At 39.9% G+C, this 17,910-nt stretch overlaps 2 protein-coding genes across 5 annotated transcripts; both read left to right on the top strand.

Moving 5' to 3' along the window:
- The first annotated feature begins 3,012 nt into the window (after positions 1-3,012).
- LOC110045650 (uncharacterized) lies at positions 3,013-9,070 on the top strand. The gene is made up of 6 exons (XM_089292818.1): positions 3,013-3,509; positions 3,965-4,207; positions 6,009-6,200; positions 7,201-7,231; positions 7,334-7,393; positions 7,671-9,070. The coding sequence occupies exons 2-6, from the start codon at positions 3,968-3,970 to the stop codon at positions 8,117-8,119; spliced, it is 972 nt and encodes a 323-aa protein (XP_089148944.1). The 5' UTR covers positions 3,013-3,509; positions 3,965-3,967; the 3' UTR covers positions 8,120-9,070.
- Positions 9,071-9,186: 116 nt separating this feature from the next.
- LOC110045751 (uncharacterized) lies at positions 9,187-17,479 on the top strand. 4 transcript variants are annotated; one of them, XM_089292702.1, is made up of 9 exons: positions 9,187-9,279; positions 9,787-9,981; positions 12,415-12,855; positions 13,159-13,278; positions 13,749-13,818; positions 14,397-14,438; positions 15,688-15,744; positions 15,942-15,995; positions 16,380-17,479. In XM_089292702.1, the coding sequence occupies exons 3-9, from the start codon at positions 12,427-12,429 to the stop codon at positions 16,853-16,855; spliced, it is 1,248 nt and encodes a 415-aa protein (XP_089148828.1). In that variant the 5' UTR covers positions 9,187-9,279; positions 9,787-9,981; positions 12,415-12,426; the 3' UTR covers positions 16,856-17,479. The 4 variants fall into 4 exon arrangements, with proteins under 4 accessions (XP_089148828.1, XP_089148823.1, XP_089148832.1 ...); XM_089292697.1 differs by lacking the exons at positions 9,187-9,279; positions 9,787-9,981 and adding an exon at positions 11,367-11,676; XM_089292706.1 differs by lacking the exons at positions 9,187-9,279; positions 9,787-9,981 and adding an exon at positions 11,367-11,796.
- Positions 17,480-17,910: the final 431 nt, after the last annotated feature.

Genomic DNA, 17,910 nt, shown 5'->3' with positions numbered 1-17,910 from the left:
AGCGCCCGCCCGGTGTCCGTATTTGGTGTGAAGAAATTTCACTAGTACGTTTACGGCAGACATTTTAGTCTAGTCTACACCTTTGCCTGCAGAAACTGTGTTTGCAATGGAACTCCTCAATTCAACACCAGTGAGGTGAATGAGATCAGAACCGGAACCAGATGTGATCCAATACTGTCACAAGTAATCAAGTTCGTTCAGCATGGTTGGCCTAATCACAACTCAGATGAAGCATTGAAGCCCTACTTCACTAGGAAAGATGAATTAAGTGTTCAAGATGGATGTTTGTTGTGGGGCAATCGAGTAGTGGTCCCCCCCTAAGGAAAGAGCAAGAGTGGTAGAGGAGTTACACGAGACACACCCTGGAATTTGCCGTATGAAGGCGTTGGCGAGAAGTTATGTGTGGTGGCCAAAAATGGATGCAGACTTAGAGCAGAAGGTTCACCAGTGCAGTCCCTACCAGGAGAACAGGAAGTCACCGCCAGAAGCCCCTCTACATCCCTGGGAATGGCATCATAAACCCTGGGTTCGACTCCACCTAGACTATGCGGGTCTGTTCCTTGGGAAAATGTTTCTCATTGTGATGGATGCCCACTCCAAGTGGATGGAGGCGTTTCCAATGAATACGTCAACTTCAAGTGCTACCATTGGGAAATTGAGAATCGCTTTCGCGACACACGGCCTACCGGAAATTGTCGTCACAGACAATGGCAGCAACTTCGCGAGCAAAGAGTTTGGAGATTTCCTCAAACATAACGGGATCCGTCACATCAGAACAGCACCTTACCACCCAGCGTCTAACGGACTGGCTGAGAGAGCGGTAAAACATTCAAGGAGGGAATGAAGAAGATGAGTGGAGGAAGTGTGGAGACACGAGTTTCAGAATTTCTAGCTCGTTACAGAATCAGCCCACAGACTTCAACAGGAGTGTCCCCTGCAGAATTACTTCTAGGAAGGAAACCCAGGTCAAGACTAGACTTAGTCTACCCAGAAATCGGAAGGAAAGTGCGACAAAGCCAAGCTTCTCAGAAACAGGCACATGACTGGCACGCTAAGGAACGCACCATGCAGGAAGGGGAAGCAGTTTACGCAAGCAACTTCCGAAGAGGACCGAGGTGGTTACCTGGAATCTTGAAAGAGTCAACGGGTCCAACTTCCTTCGCAGTTCAGCTAGAAGATTGCCGACTCTTGAGACGTCATCAAGACCACCTTATACAGCGATCCTGCGTTCCCCAAGCGCCTATTGCTGAACAAGAGGTTCCAGCAGACCCAATTCCAGCATCGCTGGCAACTGAACAACCAGAATTGCAGTGGGAAGAAACCCCAAGGGAGCCACCTGTCCCTGTGCAATCAAGTACCCAAGGCATTCCAGAGAAGCGTTACCCTACTAGGAACAGACACGCCCCTCGATACTTGGCTGATTTTGTCACTAAGTGACTTTTCAGGTTATTAGAACAGAGACACTTAAGAACTGCAAGCTAAGTTTTGTCGTTGATTTATTGTACTAGTTTTCATGGCTTAGTGGGGGAGTGTAGAATGTTGTGAGCTGTGTAACCGCTCCCCCAGTAGTTTGCCAGTAGTTCAGTTGGATGAAACACGTTGCCAGTTGCTTGAATTAAAACAGAGTTGTATTCTCGAGTTTTGGCTGGTTTATTGGCTCTAGAATATTACAGCTTGTCCTTCGCTAATTTTCCAATCTTTCCCCAGCTCTACCCTTTCTCCTTCATCACCCTTTAAACCGATCGTCTCCATGTCTCCCTGGGTCTACCTATCTGTCTTTTTCCATCTGAATACTACGCTACGGTAGTACAATAACACCGAATAACAATTAGCGCGAAGCCTTTATTTATGGGGTATAACATGGGGGTACCCGACCTCCTCGTACTACCCACCCCGTTCCCCAAACTCTCTTCAGCCTAATTGCCGACAGACTGGCCCCAAACATTTCATGAACGAGTATTAATCCTCCTACCATTCGCTGTGCATGTAAGTTCAAAATATAACGTTGTTTCATTACTTCTAGAATATATTCTAGCATTTCGCAGTGGCTACTTCCCAGTAGCAAAGAAAAATGAGAGAAAAATTTAATGTTATCCACTAGGGTGACAAGCTGATATAAATAAAGCAAGATAAAGGTAATAGGGAGACGGGCCAAAATGCGGAACTCCTTTCTTATAATTATTTGTCCTTTGATCCAATAGTTACTATTTTTAGTTAATTAAATAAGTTCACACATTCTTTGCTTGATATGTTCAAGAGTCGACGAATTTTCTAGTCCTAGATTATACGAGCTTTAAGATCTTCTTTTAGGATTTTGTCACGAAGTTTTCGCATGTGTTTTTTAAAGCTTTCATAAAATTAGATCCAAATTAAACATCATACGATGAACAGAAATAAAGATTTGTCTGTCGGTTGTGTATGAAAACAAACACGGTTAAAGAAAAATGAATGCCATAAAAAGATCTTACCATTTTTTTTTCCTCTGATGTACAATCGAAATGATCGATTGACAATTGTACTAGCGTTCGCTCCTCCAAATGTCAAAAATGTGGCGATTCAGAATGCGAATATTGTACAATGGTGATTCTTTATAAAGGTATTTAGCGCGCATACCAGACAGCTGAAAATAGTCTCAAACTTCGTGGAAGTTATTAATTGAAACTCGATTATTCTTTGACGAGAAATCCATCACGCGCTATTGTTATTCTGTGCTGTCTCGGACGTTTTGGCGCAGGGCTTTGTAGCCGTAGACTGATCAATTTAAAACATCAATATCACTGAACCGCTATCGGTTAACAAGGGCATAATAATTTGTAAACCAAAGTGCAAGTTATAACGACGTCTCACGTTACTCAGGCCGGCTGCATTCATTGTACACCGTACAGTTATATTAGGTGAGTATTTTACGCCACGGGAGTCAACTTGGCTTATGGTAAGCTCACATGAGTGATCCTTTCTTAATGAGTATCAATGAATATCAACCAGTACACCATATTTTACTCCAGTGTAACGCCACAGAATAAAGAGTGTTAGTGAGGGAAATAAACATGTATTTCAGCTTGTGAATGGCTATGCTTGTCACCAGACTGGTGTTTGCGTTACACTAATTTTCACAATCACGAATATTGAAAAAGTATCATATTCAGAAATAATATGAAAGTATTTCCGACAAACAGGTTAGCATAGGATCAGAGAATACCTTGCCATATGATATCATACAATTCATTATTCAGTCCAGTGTAGGCGTAGGTGTGAATATAACAAAACATAAATGTCTTCCTGTTAAGAACAAAGTTTACAATCAACCACGTGCTTTTGAATAATGCTGTGAATTACTAAATATATGCAAATAGCAGTCACACGAAAGTGTTGAACAATTAAGACGCCAAATTCAACATTTACTGCGAAACCTTGGGTCTCGAATATCTTTCTTGTCAGTAATATCCACGAAATTGAGCGACTGTAAGAAGAAACAACACAATTTTAGGACACAGCTGGTGCATAACCTGGTACGTCTGCGGATTTTTAGATAAAAAAAGAAAACTGAGGTAACACCGCGCAGTCCTTAAACACCGCCATTTTTATGCTACCTAAATATTACTTGTGCTTTCTCTAATATTACTTCAGTTCTAATCTGATGTTTTACCACAAACAGACCATGGCATCCCATTGGCGATTGACAATGTTCTTGCTCTGTCGACACAATGTGGTGACTCTCGTTTACTGAATAAGTAATCGGGCATGACATCTTTTGAAACTGATCTTCAAGTTTTGTTTGAAGAGTCAGGTGGTGTCAAGAACAATGCCCTGTGAGTTAAAATTACATTGGAGTATACTGTACTAGCAATGTAGGTATACAGGCTTCAGCGAACTCTATCTGCAATCTTAATTTACATGGAGGTTTAGTTACAACTTTTTTATCCTCGCAATACAAACGTTCCACTGTTTGTCATTTACTGTGTAGATAATGGATGTGTTCGCTAGAACGTCCCTCGAGGCCCATAACAAGTTTCGTTCTGCACACAATGTGCCACCCTTAAGTTGGTCAAATGAGCTTGCAAGAGGCGCACAAATCTGGGCAAAGAAACTAGCGAAAGAAGGCGGCCTCAAACACGATCAACTGAAGGGAATTGGAGAAAATGTGTTTATGGCATCTCAGGGTTTTGATGCTGCAGCAGAAGAGGCGACGGAGACTTGGTATTCAGAGGTAAATTACATATGGGTGGCTGAGATTGCTGTACCTTGCGTGAGGAGATCACTAGAAAACAAGCATATCTAAACTGGCACAGAGAGGGAGGGAAGGAGGGTAATTTAACTAACCCGGACATGTAGGCTAAATACTGTAAATTAAGTGTGATTTTAATTAAAACTATCGTCCACTGTTTGATAAACATGCAAATGTTTTAGGTAAGCCAATCACCAAGGGAAAATTTAAATTCTATTCTAGTGTGACTTGTGATTAGCCTTCAAAAAGAAAATTGAAGAAAGGGAGATGGTTCTAGTATTCATGTTATTGGTTAAAACTCGTAGGTTATGAGCAGGTGATAGTTAATGACGCCGAATTGTTTTAGTAGAATTCGAACTGAAATTAGCGCAAATATCGGTTTCCAATTATTTTTCTACGTACTGTATTATCAAATCGCACGCGAAACTTATAGATCGCACGAAACTTATAGATTTTTTTTTATATATTTTCAAGTTATTTAAGTCCAAATACCATTAGTTACCTTCTTTTAGTCTTCTCGGGAATTTTATTACCATTTGCATCTAAACGTTCCGCCAAAACATCGAGAAAACGAAAAAACGTCGCCATTGCGTAGACGAGAGACTGCAACTGCACTCTATAATGGCTGACAGTGTACCGGTAACCTTTGAATAAGTATACTATACCTAAAATTCTAATAAATCTCGCTAGAAACACATTTCTAGTGTTATGAAGCTCAAAGACCTGTATAGAATTAAATTTCTGATACGTGATCACCGATTGTTTATCATTTTGTAGTTACCACTTTAGTCTTGTGTGTGGAGGCGCGGTGGCCTCATGGTTGGTGCGCTCGTCTCCGGATCGAACGGTCCGGGTTCGAGCCCTGGCTGGGAACATTGTGTTGTGTTCTTGGGCAAGACACTTTACTCTCACAGTGCCTCTCTCCACCCAGGTGTATAAATGGGTACAGGCGAATTTATTGCTGGGGGTAACCCTGCGATGGACTAGCATCCCATCCCTAGCCGCTTCATGCTACGGAAACCGAGTTAAGCTCCGGTCTGATGGGCCACCTGGCTCGCATGTAGAGTTTTACTTTAGTCTTGCAATTTTAGGGCTGACAGCCCACACAGTGAGTCTTATGACTTCTTGTTGTTTATCTTAGTTTATCGAGAATACTTCAGCTCCGAACAATACCCCATCGATGGTGATGTTTGGGTTTGTCTACTGGCTTTGGTCTGCATCTCCCACAAAGATCCTGTTTAGGTTTCTTGTTCTGTAAACTTTAGTTTCTATTGGTTGTCTCAAGAACTGTGTAGTTCCCTTCTGAAAGTCGTATGATAGTGTTTGGGTTAGTATTCTAAGAGTGCTTAATCCTCCAAGGTCAGTTCGTCCCGTGTGGCCCACACATGGTTACCGATAGGCTATTTAAGTGCATGTGCAGCTTTAAAAGCAGTGATTTAATGAGTTACGCATACACAGGGTTGTGATGTCAAATTGAAAGTTTCCGCCAAACTCTTTCAAATTCCGTCGTGTCTTGCAGTTGGAAAAATAACTAAAAAACAATTTACAATTTACTTTTTCTTCAAAAGTTTACTTACTATCTTCATCTTGGTGTTCTAAAAGCTTTTGTGTGCGAGCGAAGGCACTCAGTCATAATTGTAGTAATGTTTTGGCCAAAATTGCAGCAAAATCGCTGTGGTAGTGTCACTTTACTTCGTCAGAATGTTGGGCCCGAGTACAGCTATACCATACACTACTATGAATTTAATTTACTTTGGCCTTCTTTTCAACACTTTTTCAATAGGTTGAGCGATACGATTTTAACCAGGGAGGGCATCAACCTAGAACAGGCCACTTTACCCAAGTAGTATGGAAGAACTCTAAGGAGCTGGGCATGGCAAGAGCAAAGAGTTCTAATGGAAGTGTATATGTGGTGGCCAGATACCGTCCAGCCGGAAATGACTTGAACGCATTCAAGGGGAACGTCCTTCCAAAGGTTGGTCGACTAAGTTACTTTAGTATCACCCTACTAGTGGACTAATGCAAATCCTGCATTTTAATTGGCTACGCTACTAGAGGACTATTAGTAATAGTCCTCGAGTAGCGAAATTGGCGCAATTGAGCGTGACGCTTTCTTTCTTTTTATTCCCAAATAAATATTTCTTCAACTTGCATTTGCTAACTTTATTGTTGCCTTTTCTGTCCGACTAGTTGGGTGATACTAAAACAGTTAGACCCTTCGCCCTCAAGGGCTACGGGTCTAATTGTTAAATAACAGCAACAGTTTCTAAAAACAGTATAAGAGCATTCTTCGGGGACCAGATCGGGTGATTGGCACCAGGCAAACACTCACGTCAAATAACCTAGCTTCTTAGCTGAAGTTCACTGCCATTTCTCCTCATCTAGAGGTTCATGGCCAAAAAGTATCCAGCAGCAGTGATTGCATCGAACATGACGATATTCGGCTCTAAATTTAATCGTAACGATATACTTTATACAAAGAGTTAAAGTGAGGATTAATAAATGACATATAAATTTAAATCATCCTCGTTGCTTTCATTAAACGAGACGACAACAGTAACCACACAGGATTTCAAGCCCAGTATACTCTTCGCCAAAATGTGCTTGTCCGGCTGCAGATTTCAATTCTTGAATAAGCGATCACCGATACCCTGGTATTTTTGTACAAACACGTGGATTTAGCTCTCGTGTCTCTTTCCGTGCTTGTGTCACCGACTGCAATGTTGTCTACACGTGTACTGAATTCCAATTTGTTCTTTGGGTTTAAACGAGAAATGACTCAATTAGTACAGCCTGGGCTTTCCCACATTCAGAAAACAGTTTTCAATTCAAGCTGACCCGGCACATACAGCCAGCTGCGTACAACCGTCTACTATTTCCTTTGCTAAGGAAACAGTGACGGTGAAGTCTGTACGCAGGCTAAGAAAACTTAAACGTATTTTTAAAATTGTTCTGTTTTGTTTTGATTGGGGCAGGTGCCAACGGGAGAAAAACAACAAATGCCAGGTAGGACGCATCGCATAGTTACTTGTGTAAAGTAGTTTTACTTCAATCATCGATGTGGAGGCAAATTACACAAAGAAATACTTTTGTGGTTTTCTGTTACAGAAAAGACATCCCAGCAAGGGGAAGACGTGGTAAAGATGCAAGATTCTTTTATTTCACACGGTAAGAGAACTTACAATACACTTATCTATTCAATCTCTTTTAGCTGTTGGCACCTTCGTTGTATGTAGATAATGTTATCTGCTCCGTTTCTAAGTAAATGGGCAATAGGACTGGCCGTTTCTCCTTACGCCTTCCTGGATTTATCATTATTTACTTGAGTTATCAGGTTATGATCGCATATTTTCTATTGCAGGGGGTGAGGTCTTACCCGTTTTTCCCAGAAAATGACATCGCACTATTGTAAGTTATATTATGGATGCAATTTTATTGGTTGCAGATTCGTTCATTGACGCGGTACTAAAAGCACACAATGAACTTCGCGCCCTTCACGGCGTGCCCAGTCTTAAATGGTCCGCTGCGCTATCAAAAGAGGCGCAGGCTTGGGCAGAGAAGTTGTCTCGAAATGGTGAACTGCGTCACACGCATAAAGAAGAACGAAAGTTTAAGGGAGAAAACATCTGCCGCATGTCGAACCACTATGATGTCACTGACGCTGTGAGGATTTGGTACTCGGAGATCAACAGTTACAAATACCACTCGCCTGGTTTTGGTTTCGATACTGGTCACTTCACTCAGATCGTTTGGCGAGATACCACTGAAGTTGGAGTGGGAACATGCAAGAGTCGCGATGGAAGTCTTACGTATATTGTCGCTAGGTACAACCCAGCAGGAAATGTGCTGAAAAAGTTTCATGAAAATGTTCTGAACACTAATAGCCGAAGTTGAAAACTTGAATGAACAACACTAGTTGTGTGACATTGAGTTAACTCTTGTTACTACTCGCAAAAGTCAAGCTCTGCGATATAATAAGCCATGTTATCTGTTACTCCTGGTGATTGTTATTTAAGCATATGTATTAAGGTGAAATTGTGTTGCGAAAAATGTGATATAAAACGATTCATATTAGAGAGGGTAACTTGACATTTTCCCACAGAGACATTACAGCAATTCTGACACAAAAGGTGCTCGCAAATTGAGGTCTTCTTAGGCCTTCTGACGCATGCTACGATGGAAGAATTGCACGGACTAAAGTTTCAATTATAAGTTTTAACCGTCAGCCGGGCAGTGTAATTTGTTTCAAAGGTGTAGTGTGCGACTGCACGTAATACCTACTAAATGGATGAATTAACTCATATTGCTTCTCAGCTGTTTCCCAATTTATATTTCATTCACTGTAATTAATTAAAACTGCATGCACCTGAAAGCTTGTCGCTTCTCTGGAAAAAAAAGAGTTTTTTTTTTTTGTTTTGTCTCGCTATCTTTCCGTAAAAGTTTCAAACATCTCTTCTCTAGGCGAGATTCACCCACGGTATATTTTATGCTGGAATTGATTGATTATTACATTTACGAGCAAACTTTTCTGCCATGGCGGTCAACTTACCACGCAAACATGTGCCTGTCGTTTTCGTTCAGAAGTGGAAAAAAATTATGTTGGCTATATGCCCGAACCCTTGTTGAAGATAACAATTAACCGATAAGCCCGCCAGAGATTTGACAGTCAGTGTAAATTATATGACTATATACAGTATTAAACGCCTTCTGCGCGCATCTTCAATTATAGAACCATTCATAATTAATGCTCCTTAACACGAGTCCGAACACAGCACTTTCTTTGAAACAGTCATAATTTAGCATGGTAATGAACCCATTTGAGCTAGTAATAAAAACTTGAAGCTATCCAGGAGGCTGGTTTCCTTATGATCCCTACGATCGCAATATATGATCGTTACGATCAACCAGCGAAAGTTGAGCGACTCTTAGGACTGCCAGTTCCCACGATCGTTAGGGAATAAAAAATGTTTCCGAGACGACCTGGATCGAACGATGCACTGCATTCTGGTATACTTTTCATTGCAACGATCGCTACAGTCGCTGGAGACTCTTTGGTGAGCATACATTGGGAGTGCTTTCCATAAGATCGTTACGATCCTCCAGATATAAGTGAACGGACGCTTTGATCGCTGATCAATGTATTTAGTGTTAAGCTTTGTCTAAGGGGCCAGTTATATAAAATAACATGTTTGACCACATGCAGAGGAAATTTGAAATTTATGAATTCTCTTTTTCAGGGTCGAATGATGGCTAATGATATATCCCAAGATATATCTAGAACAATGAGGAAAAAACAACGCGTTTAATTAGCTGGCATAAATTGCTGCTATTCCAGAAAGTCCCTTTAAAGAGTGTTAACAAACACTAAATATAAAGATGCCGACAAGACAATAAACTAACAGAATACATAATAAACTGAAGGTCTCAATATATCAAGGATGAAATTGGGTTAAAAGACATGGTTGACCCTGTATTTGACAACGAGCTCGTAACACAGAATGCATCATTTATATGCAAATTTTAAACGAGCTTTGGTTTTCAATTATATACTTTGTCCACAGGTAAACCAGTCATTGTTCACCTGAGAACTTGTTTGAACAAACTCCCCTGGACAACAGTCTCGTGCGCTTCTCTGGCTTGCACCAACACGTGTGGTATCAAGTTGCTTTTTGTTGCGTTTTCCTTGGAATATTTATAAACGATTCCACCCACTGTTAAGCGCTGTCGAATGATAAAAGAAATACTTTCTCGAGCAGGTAAGTAGCAAGTTGGTCGAAATGATCAAAGACAGGGTGTTGAAATAATTTATAAGATGCATGGCGGTTCGTATTTCTCTTGAAACGCCTCGATTCGTAAACATTAAAACCGCGGGACATTTGTGATTATAAACATGCACCCTATCAGTAAATCCTTTCTCCCTTTTCCCCTTATTCGTTGACACCTTGAACAGGATCTCTCCCCTGCCTCGATTCTTCTCAATCGTAAACAAATCCGTACCATACGCAGATGGCAAAGAAAAACGATTTTCTTATTTTTTGTTCTAAAATAAAATGACTTCTATCAGATTCATCAGTAATATATCGCGATGTTTATATGAATCAGCTTCGCAGGCTTCAAAACATTTCCAAATAAAACTGTCAGATTGCGTTGGTTTACCAATAAACGCCGACGTGTTCTTCAGTAACTTCCTACAACATAAAGTCTTCACTTCTTAAATTTGCATATCATCTTTTAACCTGCTGTAGCCACAGAAACATTTCTTCCTAGCTTTGCAGTCGCATGAGATTTGAGAGAGAAAGATAGAAAGAAAATAAAAAAACCATTAATTCTGTTGCTACGGGGGGTAAGATTACAGTTGGAAGAGAAAAAATGAAAAAACTATGATAGAAAATGTAATATTTATTTGTCGCTACCAAAAATCGTAATTTTACAGTGTAATAAGTGAATGTTTTCAAAAAACATATGACTGCTGAGCAGGATGACTAGAAAATATGTTTCACTTGAAAATATTATGTTATTTTTTATTCTACGTTTATTCATTTATTTATTTTTTATTTTGGACAGGCCGCTTTAGTGGCGAAATCGTGTTTTTAACAGCGCAACATCGGATATCTTTCACCGGGCCGTTAAATAATGTATCGTGGCGTTTATTGAGTGGCCTCAAGGCGACCAGTTGACAGCTGCAAGTAAACGTGCCGATCACTTGTAAATGCCATGGTATCAACCAATCACATCCGTCAATGCTTACGGCGCATGAATAAATATACCTATGATATTCCGTCAGAGCTTTCTTGTTTCCCAGGTTTCCAGGTCGTTTTCGATTTATACAGTCTTAACTTCGAGATTCATCGCTGATGATAATTATGAATGAAATCTTACGTACTCAACATGACTGTATGCGAAAAGTGATGAAGATCCTGCGCTAATTTAGTCAAAGATTCTGATTCCTTGATTTATATAACTAGTCTCACTCCATTTACTGTAAGTTTACTAGCTATATGTTGATTAGTTTTCTCTCTTTTAATCTACGTAACGAACTTCGGACAATTACCCGAGAGAGCCCCACTGTTCCCGTGACAGCACCGTGACGGTCAAGAAGGACATGTCCGTGATAGCCTTCACAAGGTGCTCGTCCCGGAGTGCTCGTTTGACCGTCACGGGTTTTCCGCTAACATCATATCGATTCCCATTGGTCTAGAAATTTATTTATCCACCTACCCAAAAAACAAGTTCAATTGCAGCTTGCTAAATTTCAGTTTCGACATTTCTTCATTTCACTTTTGTTGAATGCGCTTGATTTAAAATTCAAATTGCCACAAGGAAAAATATTCCACGATGTCAAGATTATTATCGAAAATGAAAATTCTCGGAGTTGAGATCCTGGTTTGAACCTTCGTCTTGGCATTATAATTAACGGTTAAATGCTGGTGAAGAAGATTATTACGGGCCACGTAAGTTGGATAAATCGCCGAGATCCAGACTGTAATGGATATACTTTATTTTCATACACAAGTCGACGAGTTGTTTAAATTTACTATTTTTCGTTAAATAGGATAGTGCAGTAATTGAAGGTAGGAGTTATTTACTTTTAAATCAATGCTCCAAGCAACCACTAGGTTTGTCATTTCAGCGATGATTTATAAGGGAGCTTAAGCAAAGACGACGGTGACGCCAGAAACGACCCACAGATGGGTCTATATTTCAATGGATTTATAATGAATTTATATTTTACCTTCGAAATTCGTTCCTATTTGAACCTGTTGAGATCTGAAAACCTGCTCAAACTAAATATGTAATGCCAGCGATCGATTCTCAAACGCAATGCGAAAAAATTTGCCCCCGTGGCCTACGTTCTCCATGATAAGCTAAACTTGGTCATTTCACATTGTTGTTTAGTAGAGGACGGCTACGAAATGTACAAATATTTAAAACGCACGAGCATAGCCATTGTTCCGCTCAGTAAATTTTTTGTTTGGTGACGTTTTTGTTACCGTTGCCGTCGTGGTTTGCTTAAGCTCCCTATCAGGAAATACCTTCGAAATACTCACAGAGATCCAACCAGATTGAACACTGTAATGGAGTTCTCGCTATTTATTCTATTTAAAATGGAAGACAGTTAAACAAAAACTACAGAAGTCACATTGGCCATTTACATATCGAACAAAGTTAACTTTCGCTTTCTTTTTCAGTGAAATAGAAATATGGACTCGTTTGGGAAAGAAGCTCTGGAAGCCCACAACAACTTTAGAAAAGCTCATCAAGCTCCTCCACTCACATGGTCCAGCGCCCTTGCACGAGACGCCGAGGCATGGGCCAAGCAAATTGCGCGCGAAGGCCGACTACGCCATGACGACACAAAAGATGGCGAAAATGTTTTTATGGTGTTTGGGCGGGAAATTGACGGTAACGACGCTGTAAACAGCTGGTACAGCGAAGTGAAAGACTACAACTTTAGCAAATCTGGTTACCAGTCGAACACCGGTCACTTCACACAAGTCGTTTGGAAAGGGAGCAAAGAGCTAGGAATAGGCAGGGCTAAGAGTGCCGACGGGAAGGTGTTCGTGGTAGGCCGTTACAGGCCGGCGGGAAATAACATGAGGGCTTTTAAAGAAAATGTCTTCCCGTCAAAGGCACGTGAGGTGGATAATACTGATAATAATAGCCCTGATAGCCCTGGTATTGCAGCGAACTTCACTGGATTGTGTAATGGGGGAAAAAGGAAAAGCAACTCTTAATAATAATATTAAACGAAAGAGGAACATTAATGGCATGGTGTTTTATTGCTATGCATTTTCTCTCATTTTACTATTTTTGCTTTATTTTTTAGTTTGTTCGCATTTCCTATTTGGTATCTTTTTTTAACATCACTCTGGTTGCTGAAACAGACAGTAATTTCTGTTTAATTGTGAAAATATAACCTACTCCTTTTACAGGACGGGCCAGTAAAAATTCCCGAAAAGGAACAGTCTAAGAAATGCTCCACACCTGTGCACCAGCGGCAGAAACACGAGGAACGACCTACTGGAGCTGGCGAGCATCGTAGAGAGGAAACGGTGAGGAACTTATAATTAACAGTTAGACCCGTAGCCCGGCTTCGCCTCATGGGCTATTGACCCGTGGCCTTTGAGTGCGAAGGGTCTAAGGGTCTAATCAGCAAATGCAAGTTGAAGAAATATTTATTTCGGAATAAAACGAAAGAAAGCGTAACGCTCGATTGCGCCAATTTAGCTACTCGAGGACTATTACTAATAGTCCTCTAGTAGCGTAGCCAATTAAAATGCAGGGTTGCATTAGTCCACTAGTTGGGTGATACTAACAACAACTACTCCTACGGACTATTCACCAGAAGTGTTAAAAAATACATTAATAGTCTATTGCATCAACAAACATGTTTCATATTTCTACGTTTCTTGTCATCAGAAAGATAACTCGCTATCATATTTAATACTTCTTCACCCACACATAACTGACGCATGAAAATAAGAATACCAACATTGAAAAGCAAAATGCTGTTTGATTTCAGGTTGTGACGTATCCGGATGGTACTAAGAAGACTGTAGTATCCACGGTAACAGTGACTTTAAAAGGAAATAGTAAGTGGAAGTAATAGTGAGAAAAAAACAACAACAACAACAACAACAACACAGCTAACCAAACCAACAAACAAACAGAGGAACCGGACCACTAATTGTGTCGCGGTCGTGAACGAGTTACGGTTTGAGATCAATGTCATCTTGCCGTTCCTTGTGGGACTGTTATATTCGGTACAGAACAAAGATGAGAAGCCAGGCATATTGTCCCTAGCAGCGGTACAGTCCTACAAGGGACCAGATTTCTTATCTTTTCAACTGTGATGACATCTGAATCAATAAAATACCGATACATCCGTGCTAAGTACACGGGCGACGAGAATACAAGCATTAATCGACCCCAGGGACATGCGGCGCTGCTTGGAACTAATTTATATGAAAATCTATAAGAAAAACAGTAAGAGTTAGGGTAAGAAAAGTCAAGCTAAAAAACAGAGACTGGGAAAGGGTAGCATAATGATCCAAGCAGCTTTGAACTTCTCTGCAGTTTTTCTATCGATGTTCAATCTTGAACGAGTTGGAATTTACTTTCTCACAAAGGTTTTCCTCGCTTGTTTGTTTGTTTGTTTTTTCTTACTTAGGTCAAGGTGGGTATTCCAAGGAAACTGTCACAACAGTTCATGGTAAGATTATCACATTCATCGTATACTTTCACCACATCAGGTTGATGGGCGAAGTGCATGTAGCTATGTACACGGGACACTTTCATCATTCCTGATCCTATCAATATGCAGAATTTATTAAAAACTGGGTAACTTAACAAGTTGTGCAACTGGCTACGAGTCTCCCTATAGCTTAGTGACTTACTGCTTAAAGCATGTGACAGGTGTACATCAGATCATGAGTTCCACTCTTGATGTAATGTACAACTAGATTATGAGCACGAGATTTTTATGAGGTGACAGTTGATGAGGCCAAAGACCGAATAAACTATCACCTCATAGAAATCTCCAGCTCATAATCCTTTAACTGGCGATTCTTAATTACTCCTCTACGTACTATTAACCTTCTAATTGAAGAAAAATCCGAATTTCGCGGACTGTATTGTCATTTCAGAGATTTACAGTTGTGTATGCGCACATCAGTTTCGAGATTTTGACGCCAAAAAATCATGAATGTTCTTCTTTCAGTCTTTTCAGCAATTCAATTATCCATTTGTTTATAAATGTTCGTCCGAAACTTCGAAAAAATGGGGAAACGTCGCCATTCCCTAGACGACCTACAGCCAATGAAAATTAATGGCTGGTAGTCGTCGATGCAGTTGTCCGTTTTGTAAACGGTCGATGCCAATTTCGCGACACTTACAAATTTTTTTAACTATCAACGAATTTTTCTCTACGAAATAAAAGAAAAAAGAAAATTTGTAAGTAACCACCCAGTATCAGACCCGAAACTTCCGTTTCCTAATATCCCTCTTCTACCACTACACTACCAGGTTGATCCGCCAAATATCTGCAAATATTAATGATAGAGTTGACCCAACCATTAAATAAAAGCTAACCGCAAGCAAACCAGTGTAAATATGAACAATCAAGCGTTTGACGAGTGCGTTTTACTCAATCAACAAATTAAAACCAGTTTCTACCTTGTCCAGGCCTATACTAAAGCAGATATGGCATCGTCCATTCTGAAAGGCTTGGTCAACAATGATGTCATCGACCGTTAAAAATGGCACCAACCGTTTACGAAACGGAAACCAGCGTCGTCGATTGCTCAGCTAATCAGATTGCAGCATTTGCATTACATTATGCGAGTAGAATTCTACTAAAACTGACTAGTTTTTGGTCTTTTTGAGAAATGTTTTAGTTGATTTATTAATGGAAAGGTTTAATATTTACGAATATCCTATTGGTTTCTTTTTTACTGCCGCAGAGTCAAGAAACCCACAAGCATTTTCTAGAGACATGAAAGCGGCGCTTCCTGATAAAGGTTGTATGTTGTTTGAAATAATCTCTAAGTTTCTTAGTGACCCTGAATGGATGGTCATTAAAATCGATGAAATGATTCAAAGAATTGGTCATTCCTAATCATAAATATAGAAATATTTAGCTACAGTATATATACGTAGTTTTTGTTTGTTATGGTTATTTTTTACACTTGAATCCTCTTTTTTTCTTTTCTTTGAGCAGACTCCCCAGGTTGTAAAGCACCCCATGATACTAAACAATCTCTGGGAGGAGGTAATTTTTTTTTCCTGGTTAATGCTGGCTGTTGACTACGTTATGGCAAGGCAATAAAATAATATAATGACAAAATATATTAATGGTTCTTTAATATATTTCATAATTGTTACACCAGTGCTTTAAAGACATGCTGAGTGCATGAAACATCCAAATAGACCGGCTCATCCATTGTGTTACACAAGTAGCTAAACTCTAAGCTACATAACAGTAATAGTACCCTGTCAGAGCTGGGTTACCCTAACAATTAAACCCATGGTTTTGGATAGTTAAAGCCACTTTGTGTACAAGTCTTGATTTGCTAAATGACTGTCGTATCTGACTTTGATTGTCATCTTAACAAGAGCACTAAATGTTTTTTTTTTTCTTTTTTTTTTTTGTAAGGAGAATCACGCGCGCCAAGCTCAACCTCAAAAGCTGGCTTTTCAAAGCAAGCCCTCGACGCACACAACAAATACCGGGCCAAGCATCGTGCACCACCACTGAAATGGTCCGATGAGATTGCAAAGGACGCGCAGGCCTGGGCGGAGAAGTTGGCACGTGCCCGTAGCCTTCAGCACGCTTCTCAGTCAGAACGTAAAGGGACCGGTGAAAACATCGCCATGTTCTCTGGAAAGTTTGAATCAGCGGGCGATGAGGCAACAAACATGTGGTATGCCGAGGTTAAGGATTACAGATTTGATAAGCCAGGTTTCCAGGGCAACACGGGGCATTTTACGCAGGTGGTTTGGAAGGAGAGTAAAGAGCTGGGAATGGGCAGAGCCCAGACTGCTGATGGTCGTTTGACGTTTGTTGTGGCAAGGTACAAGCCTCCAGGAAACTTGTTGAATCATTTTCAGGAGAACGTTTTCAAAGGGTGAACTAAAAGAAAAACTCTCTTGCCCCATTTAGATGTGACTCAATACCATCTGTGAAAGCATTTAAAACTCGAAATATTGAAATATTACTGATGTACTTGTCCATCTACCGAATTGCAATAGTTGTGCAGTATACTTTTCTCTGTATGCAGTACAGTGTGAATGTCTGGGTACAGTTTAGACATTATAGTACTATAAAATTTTATGTATGTATATAAAAAAGAATTAAGAAACTGTGAAAAAAAAGTCAAAATACTAAAGTGCATTAAGCAGCTCCGTTCAATGGCTACATTCATAGTAATAGGCAATGTAAAGAATAAGGGAAATCAAATTGGCTGTAGGAATGTAGAGAGTAAAATGATGGAGAGTCACAGTAAATGTGCAGGGCAAGCTCGAGATGAATATGTAAACAACATCTAACATCATCGAAATACATCAGCTACATATTATCTAACCAAAATATATGGTGTTGGAAGACTAGTAACAGTAAATAATTAAAAATGGGATTTACCAAGTGAAATTTAAAAGATTACATTAAAAAAGTAGAAAGGAAAGAAAAAGATAAGAAAGAACACGGAATCATATAGATGCAATAAAAAATGAACATAATTGAAAACAATGAAAAAATGGTAGTAGCTGAGTGGCCTGGAATGTATCAATACAGGTGTTCAAAGTTGGGCAAAAATTAAATAAGACGGTCCTTGGAGCTCCTTCGAACCACAGAACTCAATGTAGTTTTTGTTGCCCGGTCTAACATGGGCATGCGCTGCATTTAATTGGGTTTATTTCGATAACAAAGAAAGACGAAAGAAATTGCTTGGATCTAATCTTTGTATCTTCACTTTTCCAACATATCTTTCTAAGAAGTTAGTTTTACTCTATTTGTTTTACTTTTAATAACCGTTACCAACTTTTCTACCATTTACAAAGTGCCGCCATAACCCACCCATCTTTGATTGTTTGTTACAAGGTATCCTCTTTAATCGATTACGAGTTACAAGCTTTGCCAAAAAGAAAACATTACAGTGACCTAAACAATTTAACAAATTGACGTCAGC

The sequence above is a fragment of the Orbicella faveolata genome, unplaced genomic scaffold, assembly GCF_042242905.1.
Source record: "Orbicella faveolata isolate gen_17 unplaced genomic scaffold, um_ofav_v1 contig_1, whole genome shotgun sequence".
Taxonomy (NCBI): Eukaryota; Metazoa; Cnidaria; class Anthozoa; order Scleractinia; family Merulinidae; genus Orbicella; species Orbicella faveolata.
The sequence above is the reverse complement of the archived record's forward strand: the minus strand, read 5'-3'. Positions and strand labels throughout refer to the sequence as shown.